Source organism: Enoplosus armatus, chromosome 8, assembly GCF_043641665.1.
Source record: "Enoplosus armatus isolate fEnoArm2 chromosome 8, fEnoArm2.hap1, whole genome shotgun sequence".
Classification (NCBI taxonomy): domain Eukaryota; kingdom Metazoa; phylum Chordata; class Actinopteri; order Centrarchiformes; family Enoplosidae; genus Enoplosus; species Enoplosus armatus.
In genome coordinates this window covers 24,268,788-24,285,744 of record NC_092187.1, presented here as the reverse complement: position 1 = coordinate 24,285,744, position 16,957 = coordinate 24,268,788, and the positions used below count along the sequence as shown (strand labels likewise).

General features: G+C 44.4%; 1 protein-coding gene across 1 annotated transcript; it reads right to left on the bottom strand.

The window, feature by feature from the left end:
- Positions 1-2,493: 2,493 nt before the first annotated feature.
- On the bottom strand, positions 2,494-14,581 carry trim101 (tripartite motif containing 101). Its single transcript, XM_070909903.1, has 11 exons — positions 14,570-14,581; positions 13,880-14,089; positions 10,915-11,099; positions 10,652-10,826; positions 10,021-10,116; positions 9,708-9,785; positions 9,240-9,395; positions 8,558-8,580; positions 6,882-7,006; positions 6,002-6,429; positions 2,494-2,580 (listed from the first exon to the last, which is right to left on the bottom strand). Exons 1-11 carry the CDS (start codon positions 14,579-14,581, stop codon positions 2,494-2,496), a joined length of 1,575 nt encoding a protein of 524 aa, XP_070766004.1.
- Between the last annotated feature and the right edge of the window lie 2,376 nt (positions 14,582-16,957).

Sequence of the window (16,957 nt, the reverse complement as noted above, 5' to 3'; positions counted from 1 at the left end):
TGAAGTAAACTCTGGTTTGTTTTCGAGCTTTTATTTTAAAGGCGGGTCTTCCAAACAGGAAGTTGTGTTCCTCACTGCTAACAGCTGATCGATTTCTGAGAATCCCTTTTCCGGCGTGGTCAAACGACGTCACAGAGAGAGAGAGAGGCAGCTGTTGTCGAAATATTTCAGGTTGAGACTTTTCTCTGAGGGAGATGTGTGCGATTCTGTGTTGCTGATGTTTTAATATTTTATCGTTTAAAACAAACGTTTGCATGAGAGAGAACAAATGTCCTCACGGCCACCTCTCTCCACACACACACACACACACACACACACAGGTGACCAAAGTCAGATTTATTTCATCTTTACATGTATCAAACAAAACCAATATCTCATCTGAGCCACTCTGTCCTGCATTATGCAAAGACACCAGCTTACAGAACAACAAACAAAGTGCTCAAACACATGGAAACCTGCTGCAGTGAGTTCTGACTGTCAAAACAAAATCATAAAATGTTTTCAATAACAAACCAAAACACACTGGATCACATGTGAAACGTCCAAAATCACCAGTTCAAAATGGACGCCTGTGTCTTCTATAGAAAACATTCTAATAAAAAAACACAAAAGCACAATTACTTCTACTATTAATGCTGCTAAAGCTACTTCTACTCTACTTCCTCCTTTACTTCATCTGCTACTGCTCTACTGCTCATTGTCAAGCTACATCTAGTAGCACATATGACCAATAAAAGGCTGTTTAAACCTAAAAGCATCTCTTTGGATAGAAATAACTAACAGTAGGTTCTTGTGTCTACATGAGTTATATTTTTAAGGTAGGTTTTGTTGTAAATAAAACACTAAAATACTGTGATAATTACTGCAACATACATGTTTGTTCATATCTTGCAACCACATAGTGCATGGTACCATCACTACTTCTACTACAAGTTCTGCTATAACTACTAAAACCCCTAATACTTCAACTAATACTAGTGCCACTTCCTTTATAAAAACAGGGAATACTTTCCCTGTTACAACAACAACAACAACAACAACTATAAAGTACTACAATAATGACTACTATTCTCTACTATACTAATACGTTTTCAAAATAAGAGTCCAACAGAGTTTGTGTTTTTTCCCTCTGGGCACGCAGATCCAGAGCAGATCAATTCCTGTTTTGTTTTAAACTGGATGGATATTTAGAACAAAACAGAGATTGTGGATAAAACTTCAGTAACTCTGAAGTTTGTTTTCAGCCTCAAGGCTGCGCTGAGCTGCTGAAACTGACTCTGGAGTGAAGTGCGTCTTTCTTCGTCTCCACTTCCAAACGCTTCTCTCCGTCACTCTACTTCTTCTTGTGGAGGGAGTTTAGCCAGGAGAAGCAGAAACTGGGTCGACGAGGAGCCTCGCTGAAGGGGGAAGAGGAGGAGGAAGAGGAGGAGAGGGGAGGACTGGTCTGAGCAGGACTCCTAGTCTCAGTCTCCATCTGGAGCAGAGAGGGACAACAGATGATTTTACAGGAAAAGACATCAAACCTCATCATGAATTAAAACATGTTACATATTTTCCTTTTTTAACTCACAATATATTTTAGATAATTTAACAGAAAATGTATTTACGACATTTTGGAAATAAACCCTTCACATTACGCATACAATAGCATGTGAGGATGAACATCAGACCAAAAACAAAAAGCGATCCATGAATACATTTCCATGAACATGCAAACAGGTCACATTCACAACCATCACACACGATGTTAGAAAGAAAACCTGTAAAAGTTGTTGATAGATTAGATTTAGATTTGTCAGATAATTCAGTTAATTCATCCAGTCAGTTAGTTTTACCTGATTTTGCTGCCTTTACTGACTCAGGATTTGATTGTGTTCGACCACAAGATGTCAGCAGAGGCAGAGTAAAGTGAATGCTGCTGCCAGAGCTGAAGGGGCACTGACAATCACAGATTTATATTTAATAATAGAAAACTGTTATTTGTTATTTCACCAACTGTAGTATTTATTTCAATTCATAATAAACACCCCGTTTTTGGTAAATTTGTCATGAAAGTAAAATCTGTTACTGTAAAGTTATTCATTCCTTTTGAATTCTTCTTCTTTTTATTTTCATATTCGTCTTTTAATCTCATCTTCTTTTAATCTTTAATCTCACAAGTCATAGTAGTAACAACAGTAGCGGCAGAGTTTTGGAGAATGTTGCTGATGGAATTAAATTTAATTCAAGTCAAACAATATAAAAGAGATCACGTATTTTTATAAAGACATTAATTCATTACTCTGCATTATTTTCATGCCAGCAGTCAGTTTGTCTGAGTGGGTGTTTTTTTTTCAGATGCTCTTTTTAAAATATGGTCATCTAAATTTGAAATTAAACTCTTCAAAAAAAACTTTTCAAAATAAAAGCCTCCAACAGCACTTCCTGGTGGAGCCAGCAGGTGCGTGTACCTGAGCTGTGCAGCAGTGAGGATGGACGTGTCTCCTGTCGGTGTTATGTGCAAATGAAGCAGCCGATGTAAGCCCAAACCCTCTGCAGGATGACCAGGAAGGCCAACAGGTAGAAGAGCAGAGTGACAGCCTGGAGAAAGATGGAGGGGTGGACATGGAGCAGGAGGGAGACCGACAGAGAGATAATGGAAGGGAGGGGTGATGGGATGTAGAGGCAGAAGAGAAGGAATTACAGAAATAAAGGAGGAGGGGTGGAAGACAGAGGGGAGAAAATGAAGGATAGAAAAAAGGGGATGGAGGAAAAGAAGAGGGGATTCATGAGTTCATGGAAGCCGTTAAGACAAAAGACAGTGATGGGAAAAAATAAGGAGAGAAAAAGAAAGATGGAGGAAGACGCAAAGGAATTTCACAGATTGAAGAGAGGGAGGGAATGGGAGGAACAACAAAGAGGAAGAGGGAAATCAAAGATAAAGAAGGTGATGAATAGACGGCACATGGTCGATGAAGACAGAGGGGAGGAAAGGAGTTGTAGGGGACAAAAAGTGTGGTGGGAGTAAAGACAGGAGGACAAGGACAAAGGATTGGAGGGGTGACGTTGGGATGAAGAAAGGAAAGACAAGAGATGGAGTGATGAAGCTGCATCCAAAACAACACTGTGACACAGAAAGCTGTCGGGAACGGAGGAAGCGGAGAGGACTGATTCCTGTAATCACACAGGAGCTCGTTTAGTTTGTGGTCAGGATGATGAACATCCACAGACCAGACAATGGTGAACTTCCAACTGTTCACTGCCTCAGTGTAATGTCAGCTGAAGCTCAACTCGACTCTATCACGACATCTAATATTATTACACAGTAATAACAAGACTAACTGTAGAGTCTGCAGCCCACAGGTGCTTTGAGCTAAAGGCTAACGTCGGCACGCTAACATGCTCACAGCTTCCTCCTTCCCATCCTCCCTTCTGGTTCCAACATGACAACAACGCAGAGACTGAAGTGAAAGTGCTGCAGCTGTTTCAGCCAAGTTGCAAAAGTGACTCTGCAAAACATGAACAGCAAAAGAAGAAGAAGAAGAAGAAGATAATGTGGAGGTGGAGCCACATCAGCAGGTGGGTGAAGAGTGCAATAGACTGGATGACGATGACAGTGAAGAAGGTAAAGCCGGCTGACACTGACCTGCAGAGAGACAGAGGAGGTTATTTTGTTCTCTCCGTCCTCCTCTTTCTTTTCTGTAAACCCTGAACTACCAGCCTCAAACTCGGCCTCTCCATCTCCCGGTATCTTGCTATCTGTGCTCTCCGCACCGTGACCTCCTACATCCAGGCTGTCCTTGTTTGGTTCCCTCACAGCTACAGCGTCCTCCTCTAATCCAGACACACCGTTCTCCTGCTCCTCGCTTCTTTCATTCCACCAAGCGCTTCCTTTTTCCAGCCCTTCGTTCATCGTCTCAGCTTCAAAATCATCGTCTCCCCGCCCTCCTCCTTTCAGCTCTGAAGCACATTTTAGATCTAAAACATCTTCTTCAAGTTGCTCTATTGTGTTTCCATCACTGAGCTCAAAGTCATGTGAGCTTCCTCTCTCAAGCCCAGGACGAGCCTCCTCTGGAGGTATGGATGATGGACTATTATTATTATTATTATCAGAAAAAACGTCTAAACTAACTTCTCCAAGATCAAAGCTACCTTCTACTGGGCTGAAACCTTTATCCACAGCCCCAGGTAGGCACACCCAGCCCTGCATGTCCTCCTCCTCCTCCTCCTCCTCCTCCTCTGTGATAACAGCCTCTCCTGCTACAGAAGCACAGCCCAGATCAACAGGCCCCTTCAGGGGTTGAGGCTGGGATTCATGAGGAGGAGGCGGGGGTTGCTTGTCTGACTGGTGTGGGAGTCGAGGGAGAGGAAGGTATGGCTGAAGCTCAGTGGGAAGTGGGAGCTGTTGTGGCTGCAGGAGGGGGAGGAGAGGAGGTCCAGGGGGAGGTTTGTCGGAGTAAGACATGCTCTGTTTCTGGGTCTGAGAATCCAGACTCCATGGAGACTGTGGTTGTATTTGCAGCTCAGACACTTGGGCTGGGACTGCACCTTGAGCCTCGGTCTGGGTCCTGGCCTCCGAAAGGGACCCCCCAGCTGGTTGAGGTGAACTCTGCGCTGTATCATGAACCTGCGGCAGGACTTCTGCAGGACCAGGTCTAACCCTACGCCGGCTGTTGGGTTTGTACCAGCTGGGGTAAAAGGTATCATCTTCTTCCTGCTTCATCTGCATCTCCTCTTCTTCATCCTGGGCGTCACGACCGTCCTCTGTCTCACTCTGTGTCGGCCAATCACCTGCATTGCTCTCTGCCCCCCCCTCCTCACACTGATGTGTGAAGGAAGACAGTTAAAAAGCCACATGGAAGATTTTTTTAGCCCATTACAAATGTTTTTAGATTGATCTTCATCCTTCCAGGCTGACTTTGATTTTGGTTAATTTCAGTCCTTCAACGTTCAGTACATGTACAAACAAATCTTTAACAAAAGTGAACTGACTTCACTGAATCACCTCTGTAGTTAGCTAACAGTAGCTAACAGTTAGTTAGCTAACAGTTAGTTAACTACTGTTAGCTAACTAACCACACATAGTTGGCTGCTGAGCTACTGACCTCATAAACGGTGAATTTATCAGTCTAGTTTTGCACTGAGCTGAACTTTAAAGCTCTGCACTGCGTTGGCCAATCAAATATTCAAAGCAGGATAATCTTCCAATGTGAACGTCACTGGCTTTGATTCTTTGCCAGAGTAACGTTGCTGTTAGAAAGTAAGTCAGCAAATAAAACTTCATTTGAATATAATTCTTCAAAACTAAGGTAAAATGAGCTTTACAAAGAATAAGTCAACTGTGAGCAGGAGCAGCTTTTAAAAGCTTTACTGCTGATTTGTTCAAGGTCTCACCAAGATCTGAACTTTCAGATAAACAGCCATGTTTTTAAGACATTTGTGTTATATTTTTTTGTGCACACATTAGATTTGATTGTTTTGAATGCAGCCCTGTGGAGAGATTTGCTGTACCACGTGATAATAACGTTATTTAAACCAAAAATATATCGTCCACCATTTACTTTGTTTGCATTTCTTTTATACATTTATAGTCTTTATGGTTCATTGTGGAAAGAAGGAAATCAATCTAAAAACAATTTGTTAATTTTAGAAAATAATGTAAAAATCAAAGACATTGTGGTTAATGGGCTCAGCGTATTACATAAGAAAGAGAGACGGAAGGACAGGAAGCTGTGAAGGAAGATTTGTTTCGTCAAGCTGTTGAGTTCATTTTCACACATTTAACAGTTCGTTTATCTGCTGAAACTAATCAACACTTGTAATTATCGCTTACTAATGAACAGTGCAAAGTTAGCTGCTGAAGTAGACGTCGAGGGTTGTTATCTGTGAGTTACTGAGCATTAAAGCACCTTCTGGTGGTCGACAGACTTAAGAGCTTCATGTTTTATGTATTCACAAAAGAACCCAGGTGGTTTACTCCTAAAGAGAAGTGGTTTTCCTTGCAGCAGGTGAGGTGCTGTACCTGCTGAGTGCTCATTCCCTCCCCGTGTTCACAGACGTCTCCTTCTTTAACAGGATCAGGAGCTGTACATCCCTCCGCCTCCTCTTTCTCCTCCTCCGTTTTGGTCTTCATCAGAGCGGATTCTCCGTCATTTAAGTCTGAGTCGTCAGTCTCCGACTGCAGAACTGCCCCCGCAGGCTCCGCGGAGTCCCTCAACAGACCTGGTGCAGGTGGAACTGGGGCTGTTGTTGGTGCAGCTACTGTCTGTTCTGGTTCCACTGGTGGGGACATCAGTGGTGGGATCAGCTCTTTAACTGGTTCTAAAACAGATTCCAGGTTCTGGGTGGAGGTTTCCTGATGGTGCAGTGGTTCTATGTCCTGGACAGAGGCCTCTTTGGGTTCTTCTGGCTCTTGTTCCACCTCTGGTTCTTCAGGAACATCTTCAACAACTGCAGAGAGACAACAAACCTGTTGGTCCTGAATGTTTTGAGTTGTGCTAAAAGTGTTTCTGACTTTTAGGACATGATACGCTACTTTTCAAGTCAAAGATTTCTAGAAACAGTTTACAAGTGCTGACAGTTTTTGAAAGTGTTTAAGGTCCAAAAGATGCTTTCAGATGGTAAATATAAATATTATCAATCAATAACCCTTTCAGCTCTGTTACATTTTGGTCATTTTGGATCAGACTCATGGACCTTAAATCCACAGAAAGACCATGTTTATGTTACATCCGCTCTCTCGTTTCTGGCAGGCAGCTTCAGTTCAGCCTCAACAAGCACAGTGAGCATTTTGTGTTTGGGGTTTTAAAATGTTGACATCCTGAGTAAAGCTATTCATTCAGTAAAGGTGTGTTATATAAATAAAGTTTCAAAGCAAAGTTTCAAGAGTTCCCTCCTCTTACCTTTGAGGAAGTCTATGCTCTTCAGAGCTCTCTCCTGTCTGCTGAAGTTAAATCTGTAGTGGGTCATATTCTCAAAACCTGGTTCCAGTGTCTCGGCTGGACCGGAGCTGGTCGCTGATACCACTCTGAAGGGGGAGGAGAGAGGAGGAGAGGAGAGGAGGGGGGGAGAGGAGAGGAGAGGAGGAGGAGGAGGAGGAGGAGGAGGAGAGGAGAGGAGGAGAGGAGGAGGAGAGGAGAGGAGGAGGAGAGGAGGAGGAGGAGAGGGGCAGGAGGGGGGGGGGGGGAGAGGAGAGGAGGGGGGGGGGAGAAGGAGAGGGGCAGGAGGGGGGGGGGGTGGAGGAGGAGGAGGAGAGGGGGAGAGGAGGAGGGGGGAGAGGAGGAGAGGAGGAGAGGAGGAGAGAGGGAGAGGAGAGGAGGGGGGGGGGGAGAGGAGAGGTGGAGGAGGAGGAGGAGGACAGGGGGAGGAGGAAGAGAGGGAAAGGCGAGGAGGAGAGGAGGAGGAGGAGAGGAGGAGGGGGGGGGGAGGACAGGAGGAGAGGGGCAGGAGGGGGGGGGGGAGAGGTGGGGGGGAGAGGAGGAGAGGGGGAGAGGAGGAGAGGAGGAGGAGGAGAGGAGAGGAGGAGAGGAGGAGGAGAGGAGAGGAGGAGGAGAGGAGGAGGAGGAGAGGAGGAGAGGAGAGGAGAGGAGAGGAGGAGGAGGAGGAGAGGAGAGGAGGAGCGGAGAGGAGGAGGAGAGGAGAGGAGAGGAGGAGAGGAGAGGAGAGGAGGAGGAGAGGAGAGGAGGAGAGGAGGAGAGGAGAGGAGAGGAGAGGAGGAGGAGGAGGAGGAGGAGAGGAGAGGAGGAGCGGAGAGGAGAGGAGGAGGAGAGGAGAGGAGGAGGAGGGGAGGAGGAGGAGGAGAGGAGAGGAGGAGAGGAGGAGAGGGGGAGAGGAGGAGAGGAGAGGAGGAGAGGAGGAGGAGAGGAGAGGAGGAGGAGGGGAGGCGGAGAGGAGGAGGAGAGGAGAGGAGAGGAGGAGAGGAGAGGAGAGGAGAGGAGGAGGAGAGGAGAGGAGAGGAGGAGAGGAGGAGAGGAGAGGAGAGGAGGAGAGGAGAGGAGGAGGAGAGGAGAGGAGGAGGAGGAGGAGGACAGGAGAGGAGGAGGAGGAGGAGGACAGGAGAGGAGGAGGAGGAGAGGGGGGGGGGAGGAGAGGGGGAGAGAGGAGGAGAGGAGAGGAGAGAGGAGGAGAGGAGGAGAGAGGGGAGGAGAGGAGGAGAGGAGAGGGGCAGAAGGGGGGGGGAGTGGAGGAGGAGGAGGAGAGGGGGAGAGGAGGAGAGAGGGGAGGAGAGGAGGAGAGGAGGAGAGAGGGGAGGAGAGGAGGAGAGGAGAGGGGCAGGAGGGGGGGGGGGTGGAGGAGGAGGAGGAGAGGAGGAGGAGGAGATGAGGAGCAGAGGAGAGGGGCAGAAGGGGGGGAGTGGGGAGAGGGGGGAGGAGAGAGGAGGAGAGGAGAGGAGGAGGAGAGGGGGGAGGGGGGAGGAGAGGAGGAGAGGGGGGGAGGGGGGGAAGAGAGGGGGAGGAGAGGAGGAGAGGAGGAGGGGGGGGAGTAAAGAATGATCTGAATCAAACAAACGAGTCAGTTAAGAGATGAAACTACAAACAGGTTTTAATCCCAGAATGTAAACATACAACTCGTCACTCACTTTGTGATCAGCTCTCTTGAGTTCTGAAAGCAGGAAGTGAGAAAATAATCATTTCACTTTTAATTCAGTCAATCAACTCAATTCAGCACGAGATGCACAAAAGTCACAACGAGAAACAAACAAAAAAAATATGAAAAAGTGATGCTGAACAGTTCTCAAGTCTTTCATAGCTTTAACGTAACTACTCGAGTAACAGCAGTAGTAGAAGTAGTTGTTTACTGTGTCACGTACATACAAGTGTCCCGCCAACATGGACCAAACAACATTTCTCATAACTTCTTACAAACATCACGAAAGCTTTTTATAATTATCCAACCAGAAAAGAAGGCGTTTCACTCTTGAAGGATCACAGAAAGACAAACATGAAAAGGACTTCACATATCAAACACAGCCTTTTCCTCTTCTGCCTGTTTCTATGGTTACTGTCAGTGAACCTGAACGTAACTCTGCTCACAGATAAAGTTCTTCTTCATGAGACAATAATGTTTGTAATTCAGATTTGTACCTTCGCTTCGGATCCAGAAAGTGTTTCACAAAGGTCACTGAGTTAATCCGGATCAGAAATCCAGATCAAAGTGTTTATGTTAATGACACAGTGTTAATTAACCAGCAGTAACACACACACACACACACACACACACACACACACACACACACACACACACAGCAGTGTGCTGCCCACCTGAACAAAAGCAGCCATGTCCGACTCCTCCATGCTGCTCGCTGCCGTCTCCACCAGTCTGCTGTTGGCCTCCACGCTGTCTCCATAGCAACGCACCAACGCCTGGGCGTGGCCTGTCTTCTCTTCCTGCTCAGAGCTGATTCGCTGCGTCATCGCCTTCAATGCGATGAAGACAATATACTTAGCAGAGACTGTCATATCATGATACTGAGTCCGTCCATGTATTGAAATATAGTTTTTTATGTTTTTTTACTACAGCCAGTAGAATTACAGCTGCTACAGCTGTTGCCAGTATTGCTGCTATTACTACCACAACTGCTACTGCTATGTATATATGTATATATGTGAGTATGTAAGTAAAACTTCATTTATATGGCACAAGTGCTTTATATCAACATCAGTACAGAAAACGCTGGCGCCCTCTAAGACACTAAACAAGTGAAGCCAGAGAAAAGAAGAACGTCTGACCTTCCGTCTCTCCTCCAGGACAGAAAACACGCCATCGAACTTCTCACAGATCATCTGTTTCTGAGTCCTACTGTTCTCCTGCGGAGGGCAGAGTGAGGATGCTTTCGTGTTGCTTGTTTTCACACGATATATGAACTTGATACTGTATGTAAACTAAGTCTTCACCCTAAAATGTATTGATTTACATTATGAGGACTTGAGATTAGTCACTAAAAGGGAAGGCGAGTCCCCACAAGATGAGTAATACAAGGCCACACGCACACACACACACACACACACACACACACACACACACACACACACACACACACACCTCTATGTTTCTGCAAGCTTCCTCCAGCCCGTCGATCAAAGCCTGGACTTTGTCGTTGAACGCCACCAGAGAACCGACTCCGTCACTGAGCTCATCCTGGGAAACAAAAAGGAAATGATTTTTTTTATTGGGACTTACAGTTATTAGTTATTTTATGAACCCCAATAGATCACTTACACAATACTTTTGAGAGTAAATGTAATAACACAAAGTGTTAATGAGTATAATCTGTTATCTCAGGAGCATCTCAAAGTGCAATTTTTGAGGACACTACGTGGTGCAACTTTTTTTACACACTTAGATTGGGGTAAGATTAGGTTTAGGTTAAGGTTAAGTATTAATTCAGACACTCAAATAAAATGGTGGACGGTGTAAATTCTTGGTGGCAAATTAGGAGCAAAGTTCAACAAGTGCAGATTGATTTAAAAAGCTTGCACTGCATTAACACGCGCAACCTGACCATGGCTTTGACAAGGATACCACCTCTCTCTGCAAGCTGATTTGGTGAAGTTTGAATATTCAGCAGTAACATAAAAGTGTGTATAAAGTTACTAAAAGATGAAAGGACTCTGGTATAATCCTCTAAAGGTCTATTTTCCACACACACCATCACGTGTAGAGCGTTTTATACCTTCTGCTGCTGGTAGATGTCGGTCAGAGGAGCCACCTGACAGGTCTGATGAGCCCCGAACACTTTACAGAGAGAACATGTAGGAACCTGACAGGTGAGACAGTAGATGTTCACCTTCTCCCCCTCGTGGTCTGAACATGTCACCTGAGCGGGAGGTGGAGGAGGAGGGAGGGGGCTGCAGAGAGAGACAGAAGAAAGTCTTCAAATACCTCTCAGTATATATTTCATCAATCACAGTTCTCCTCCTCGTCGTCTCTGCTCGCCTTGTGGCTTTGTTGTTGTTGTTGCTGACTTCCTGTTTGTAGACGTCGATGATGTTCTCCACCAGCAGGTTCCGCTGCAGGCCGTAGACGCCGTGGCGATCCAGCACCACTTCATGTCTGCAGGACGGACAGCGGAAACGGCCGCTGTTCACCTGCATGGTGGTACGAGCCTGGAACAGGGAGGGCTGGACAGACAGAAATGATATTCAAATGTTGTAAATATTAAACGTTTTCCTCTTCAGCCCTCCAGGACTGCCTGTCAACACCCAGCAGTTGGAGTTTGTTGTCATACAACACAGCTGCATGCTGGGATTTCAATAATTAGCAACAGGTTTAGTATCAGTCTGGGTCACTGGTGGAGAATGTGTAAGATCTTCCGAATGTCTCCCTGGGTGAAGTCAGAGCTGGTTCAGGACGGGTTACTGGGCAAGACTGGAAAATCCCCTGTTCACCATCCAGCATGTAAACACTGTGAGGCTCACACACACACACACACACACTCATAGTGTTTACTCTCCTGATCTCTAAATCAAGTAAATACAAAGTGGGGACTGCTACCAGGAAGAGCAAAATAAGTAAAATTCAGCTGACCATTAATCCTGAAACATAGCACGCTATAGACGCTGTGAAGTTTAATCAGTTAAAGTTGTATTAATCCATCTGTGGCCACTAGGAGGCAGAATTACAGACACAAACTACTGACTTAGTATCACCTCATGAAGTTGTTTTGGCTAACCTGTTAGCAAACAGCTGCCTACGTACACGTCATCCCACTGGAGTCGTGTTTGTATATAAGTCCAGTATTCGCTCTCTGTTAGCTCTGTTTCTGGCAAATATCTGGCTCTTTAGCTGCTAAATGCTCCGCTCTGTTCAGCAGCTCGTCTCTAACTGTGTCTGTCTGGTTTTTTTATTTATCAGTGTAAGAATATTGATAAATGAGAGTTGTTGTCAATCAGTTATGATCTGTAATTCCAATAAGGTCCTGAAACCTAGAGGTCTAATCTAACTTGTGGGGGCCCATCGTTTAGCGAGTTATGGTTGAGATACTTTCCATCATGCTAATGTCGACCTTCTGTGTGTCTAATGTATCTTCACGTTGTTGGAAATCATATTTCTGTATTACTTTCTGTTAGTTTGACAATAAATAAACTCACTCGAAAATCATGTTGGAAACAAATTAAGAATGTATTTTATGAACTTTGACATATTTGGCCGCAGCACTAGCTAGCTTAAATTCAAGCAATAATGTTTACTGTCACAACAATTACTAACTCATTTGATAACTTTTTGATCTTTCTGATTTAAAGAAATAGTTCTACATTCAGGGAAATACACTCGTTTGCTTTCTGTCTGAGATTTAAATAAGAAGATTGATGGAAGTGCGGAGCTGGAGTCAGCAGTCTGTTAGCTTAGCTTAGCATAAAGACTTGAAGCAGGGGGAAGCAGCTAGCCTGGCTCTCTCCAAGACAAAAATAACAGCACCTTTATTGCTCACTAACACGTATTGTCTTTTATTGTAATGTCCCCAGTGTTTATGCTAAGCTAATCAGCTCCAGGGTCTAGCTGTACTTTTAGTTTTCTCATCTAACTGAAAACAAACGTTTACCAAAATGTCACCATATGAATGAGGTCAAGTAACTCGTTGGTGCTTTTGACAAAAAGACAGAAATATTATATGACTGATAAGATCACAAGAGAAAACCGAGCAGAAGTAGAAACCGATTAGAGGAGAAAAGAGAGGCAGAGAGACGGATGGAAGGTTAGAGGGTTACAGCGTCCTGAAATAGTGGCCTTTAATGAGCCTCAGCTGCTGCCGGGCCTGACGGAGGGATCAGAGCCGCTCAGAGAGGGAGAGCTGCTCTACTGTGTGTTTTATAACGGTGACACGGTTTCACAGTCGATCTGTAAAATCTGAAAACGGTGATCACGCTTAAAGCCCAAACTACACCATATGATTTGTTAAGCCTGAAGGTTAATAATAATAATATTAATCAGTCTACAGTGAGGGCTTGGAGAGAGAGGACTGTATTCATGGCTATAGATCCACTTGAAACTGGACTCCTCGTTAGACATTAAGAGTTGAGGACGGACAGAAGAACACTTAGTTGTGTTGTGGTTATTGGACTCACTGAAGCATTCTGAGCTGGAAAAACAGCATGTGGTCCGGTGGAGATGGAGGAGTTTCAGTGAGATCTTTTTATTGCATGTATGTGTATCAGTGTGTGTGTGTGTGTGTGTGTGTGTGTTTTGCAGGACAGACCTCTCAGTGTCAAAGGTCACGAACATGAGCATGACAGTGAAGAAGGAGTCTCTTAGGTTTCCCGCTCACGTTCCACACACATGCAAAAACACAACATGAAGACGCGTTTACATGCATCTTAACATACGCAAACCTGAACACGTACATGTAAAGTGTGTTCATGTGTGTGTGCGTGTGTGTGTGTGTGTGTGTGTGTGTGTGTGTGTGTGTGTGAGCATTTCAGGTTTGGAAATAGTAGTAAAGCTGCAGATGTCGGGGATGCTAAAGAGTGCAGGACAACAAGTAACTGGACCTATATTCTAAGAAACATTTAAATGAGGTGGTCTTAGGTTCTGTTCTGTTGACCACATGTCACATGTTATTATTACATCATTAGTGGCCTCCTTGTGTTCAGATCAAATCACACACACACACACACACACACACACACACATTCTGAACAATAGCAGTAAATGTAGGTCATGGAAGGTGATTTTCATGTTCATGAGCAAACCAGTTAAACATCCACACGTCCCATTTTAGACACTGATAATCCACTGTACACACACACACACACATACTTAAAACAAAGCCCACATCAGATGTGTGTGTGTGTGTGTGTGTGTGTGTGCAGTACTGCCCCGTGGTACACATACAGTACATATAAGTACAGAATGTATTTGTATGCGTTAGCGGAGGCCGAGGTGTGTGTGCCGCCTCACAGACCTGGTACAGCTCGTTGGCACACTTCCTGCAGAGGTTGTGCTGGCAGGGCAGGATGACCACCGGTTTGTTGAAGAGCTCCAGGCAGATGGGACAGATCAGCTGTTTCTCCAGCGTTGCCAGCGCCGCCTCCCCCTCTGCTCCCCCGCCGCCCTGCAGGCAGCTCAGATCCGCCGGCAGAGACACGGCCGCTCCGCCAAACCTCACCTCCTCCTGTTGACACCAGAACTGACTGAATGACCTCAGTGATCTGCTGCTGTCAGCCAGCAACTCTGCTCTGATGCCTTTACACAGTTTAGACCAAGAACTGTAAACTGCAAATACTTGAGTCTCTGCTGACCAGTTTCAAAAACTTTCTAGATTGATTTCCTCCGAGGGAGCCATTGTTGCCAACTTTGCAACTTTCCGAGCGGAAGGTCAGTTTAATATTTGTCTCCAGGGCTTGACTTTGCCAAAACACACCTCGTAATGCTTTGAGCAAACCGAAACTTCAACTCAAAGATCAGATGGCTAGCAAGCTAAATGTTCACTGTGGTGGACTAATGAGTGTAAAACTAATGTCACAAATCTGGGTAAAAGGTAAAAGGTAAAGTAACGAAACAGACAGCAGGCAACACAAGAAAACTCAAGATAGAGAATAAAGACAAAAATACAAGAAAACAAAAGCTGAAACAAAACAACCTGTTCACTCACCTTCCTCTCCATCTGCTGCTGATGATGATGATGATGTCTGTGAGCAGTTAGCTCCTCTCTCTCATTAAAAGCTCGACTGAAGAGGCAGTTGGTGTTCCTCCTCCTGCGTCTTTGCTTAGACGAGTAAATCCACACTTCTCTGTTGTAGTTTTCCAAAATCACAGCAGAGTTGAGATCCTGTGAGCAAAACACCAACAAGCACAGAGTCTCTCGGAGGCCCTCGGGGCAAGTTTGATATTTAAAAAAAAAAAAAAGTCAGTTAAACATAATTATCTATTGTAGTTTCTCAAAATTTCTGAAATGGCCTTTCGCAAGTTTTACATGCACAGAGAATCCAGGACACAGTGGACTTCAGTGACCCGCAGTTTCATTCAGTTGTTGGGTTGTTGTTTGAATGAAGCTGCCGACTGTTCAGATCACAGAGGGCAACAGCGTCTGTCTCAGGTCTGGAAATACCCACCTCAGTTTGAACATCAGCTGTCTGACATGAGGAAAGGGAAAGACACTGTTCATGTGCCAGTGTGAAAAATCACAGATGTGGACACTGAGAACACAATCAGAAGTCGAGCGAGGTCCAGAAGTCACATCGAGGTCAATCAGTTCAAGAAAAAGCAGTTTCATATCCGAGAAGAGAATCTCCTCTTCGGCTCCCGTGACATCGAACGCCGACACTAAATCTGCCTGGACAGGACATCAGGTGTCAGAGTCCAGCTGTCTGTCTCGTCCTGCCTCGCTCGTCCTCCTCTTCCTCACACATCAGACACTCACTCCGTTCCTCTTGTTTCTGCACAAGAAGCGACTGCTGTGATTGTTTGTGTGCAGCTTCCTCACCATCCACTGCAATGTGTGTGTCTGTGTGAGAGGACGCATGGGGGGCTAATTTGAGTTGGGAGGTGGGGGGGGGGCGTCGGGTTTCAGCTCAGTGCTTCTGAAATGATCCCAACACACACACACACACACACACACCATATCAGGCAGTGGCTGGTATGTGGACAGATTAAGACCATGCCAGGCTGTGCTCTTTCTACTGTTACACACACACACATACACACCTACGCTCGCTGTGCTAACTGTAGCATTTAAATATGTAATAATAATTACCACATTAGAATTGAGACACTTTTATTACTAATAAATAAACAGGACCACTGCAGAGAAGTCAGTCAAACTCTCCATGTCACTGTCATCGTGTTTCCATGCACAGTATAACCGCCCTATTTAGCATTTAACACTATATAACTATTTAATAAGTGGTTTATGAAACACTAATGTAGTTGTACACAAGATACCTGACGTGTTTATAAAACTTCTCCTTTTCAGATATATTTTGTATTATTTCAGCTGTGTTTTACTTACTTGTCATTTGTTATTTGTTTATACACCAGCCTCCACACCGGTAGAGTGCTGTTTAATTATTCTACTATTAAGCAATAAACCTGTAAATGTACACAGGAGGTTATAACTATAACTATAGCTAAATTGACAATTATAGCTAATTGTCAATTTCACTAAATTTTTTCATCATAACAACATTTTCTAATAAAAAGTGAGTTATTTCATTAAGTTCATCTTTTTAAAATGCCTTGTGGTGCTCCACAGGGTAGTTGTCTCGGCCCCCTTCTTTTCCTGTTACACATGCTTCCTTTGTGTGATTTCAATACACATAACATTAATTGTTAATCAATTAATCTCTGCTGATAACTTTACATTAAATATGAAAATAAATAAAAATTTTAGGGTAATTATACAAAACTACTTAGAAAGGACAAATTAAAGCCGATTAGATGTTTGGATTTAGTATGTGATGAACACTTACTGCAGATCAGATTTTAAAGGGGAAAAAACTTTTTATAGACTTTTTTAATGAAAAAAAGTTGTTTAAAGCCTTCAGGAGTTCTGCAAAATTAGATATATTACCTCAAGTGATGTCACTTGACTACTAGTCTACATATTTGCAAAAGAAAAGAATCTGGGGGTTTGGAGTTTACCAGACCTAAAGTCTTGAAATAATCCACAAGATCTTGTATTAGGGACTGAAAAGGCGTTCTGTGGTGTACCACAGGGCAGTTGTCTCGGTCCCTTTCTTTTCTTCTTATATATGCTTCTTTTGGGTGATATCAATAGAAACACAACATTAACATCATTTACATGGTAATTAAACAAAAGTAAGAATAGAATTTAAGAGCATTAATGGAATTCTTTCCACTTTCTAATCAAAGAAACTCAGTGAGAAGAGCTCTGAAGCAGCAGAAACATTTATTTTACAACAGTACATCAGATACTTCATTTACCCACACGTCTGCCTGACAGATGCAAACATGATCAGTCCATGCTAAAAACAGAAAACCTCTACGTCTCTATGTACTGTGCCACTGCGTGTATCTACAG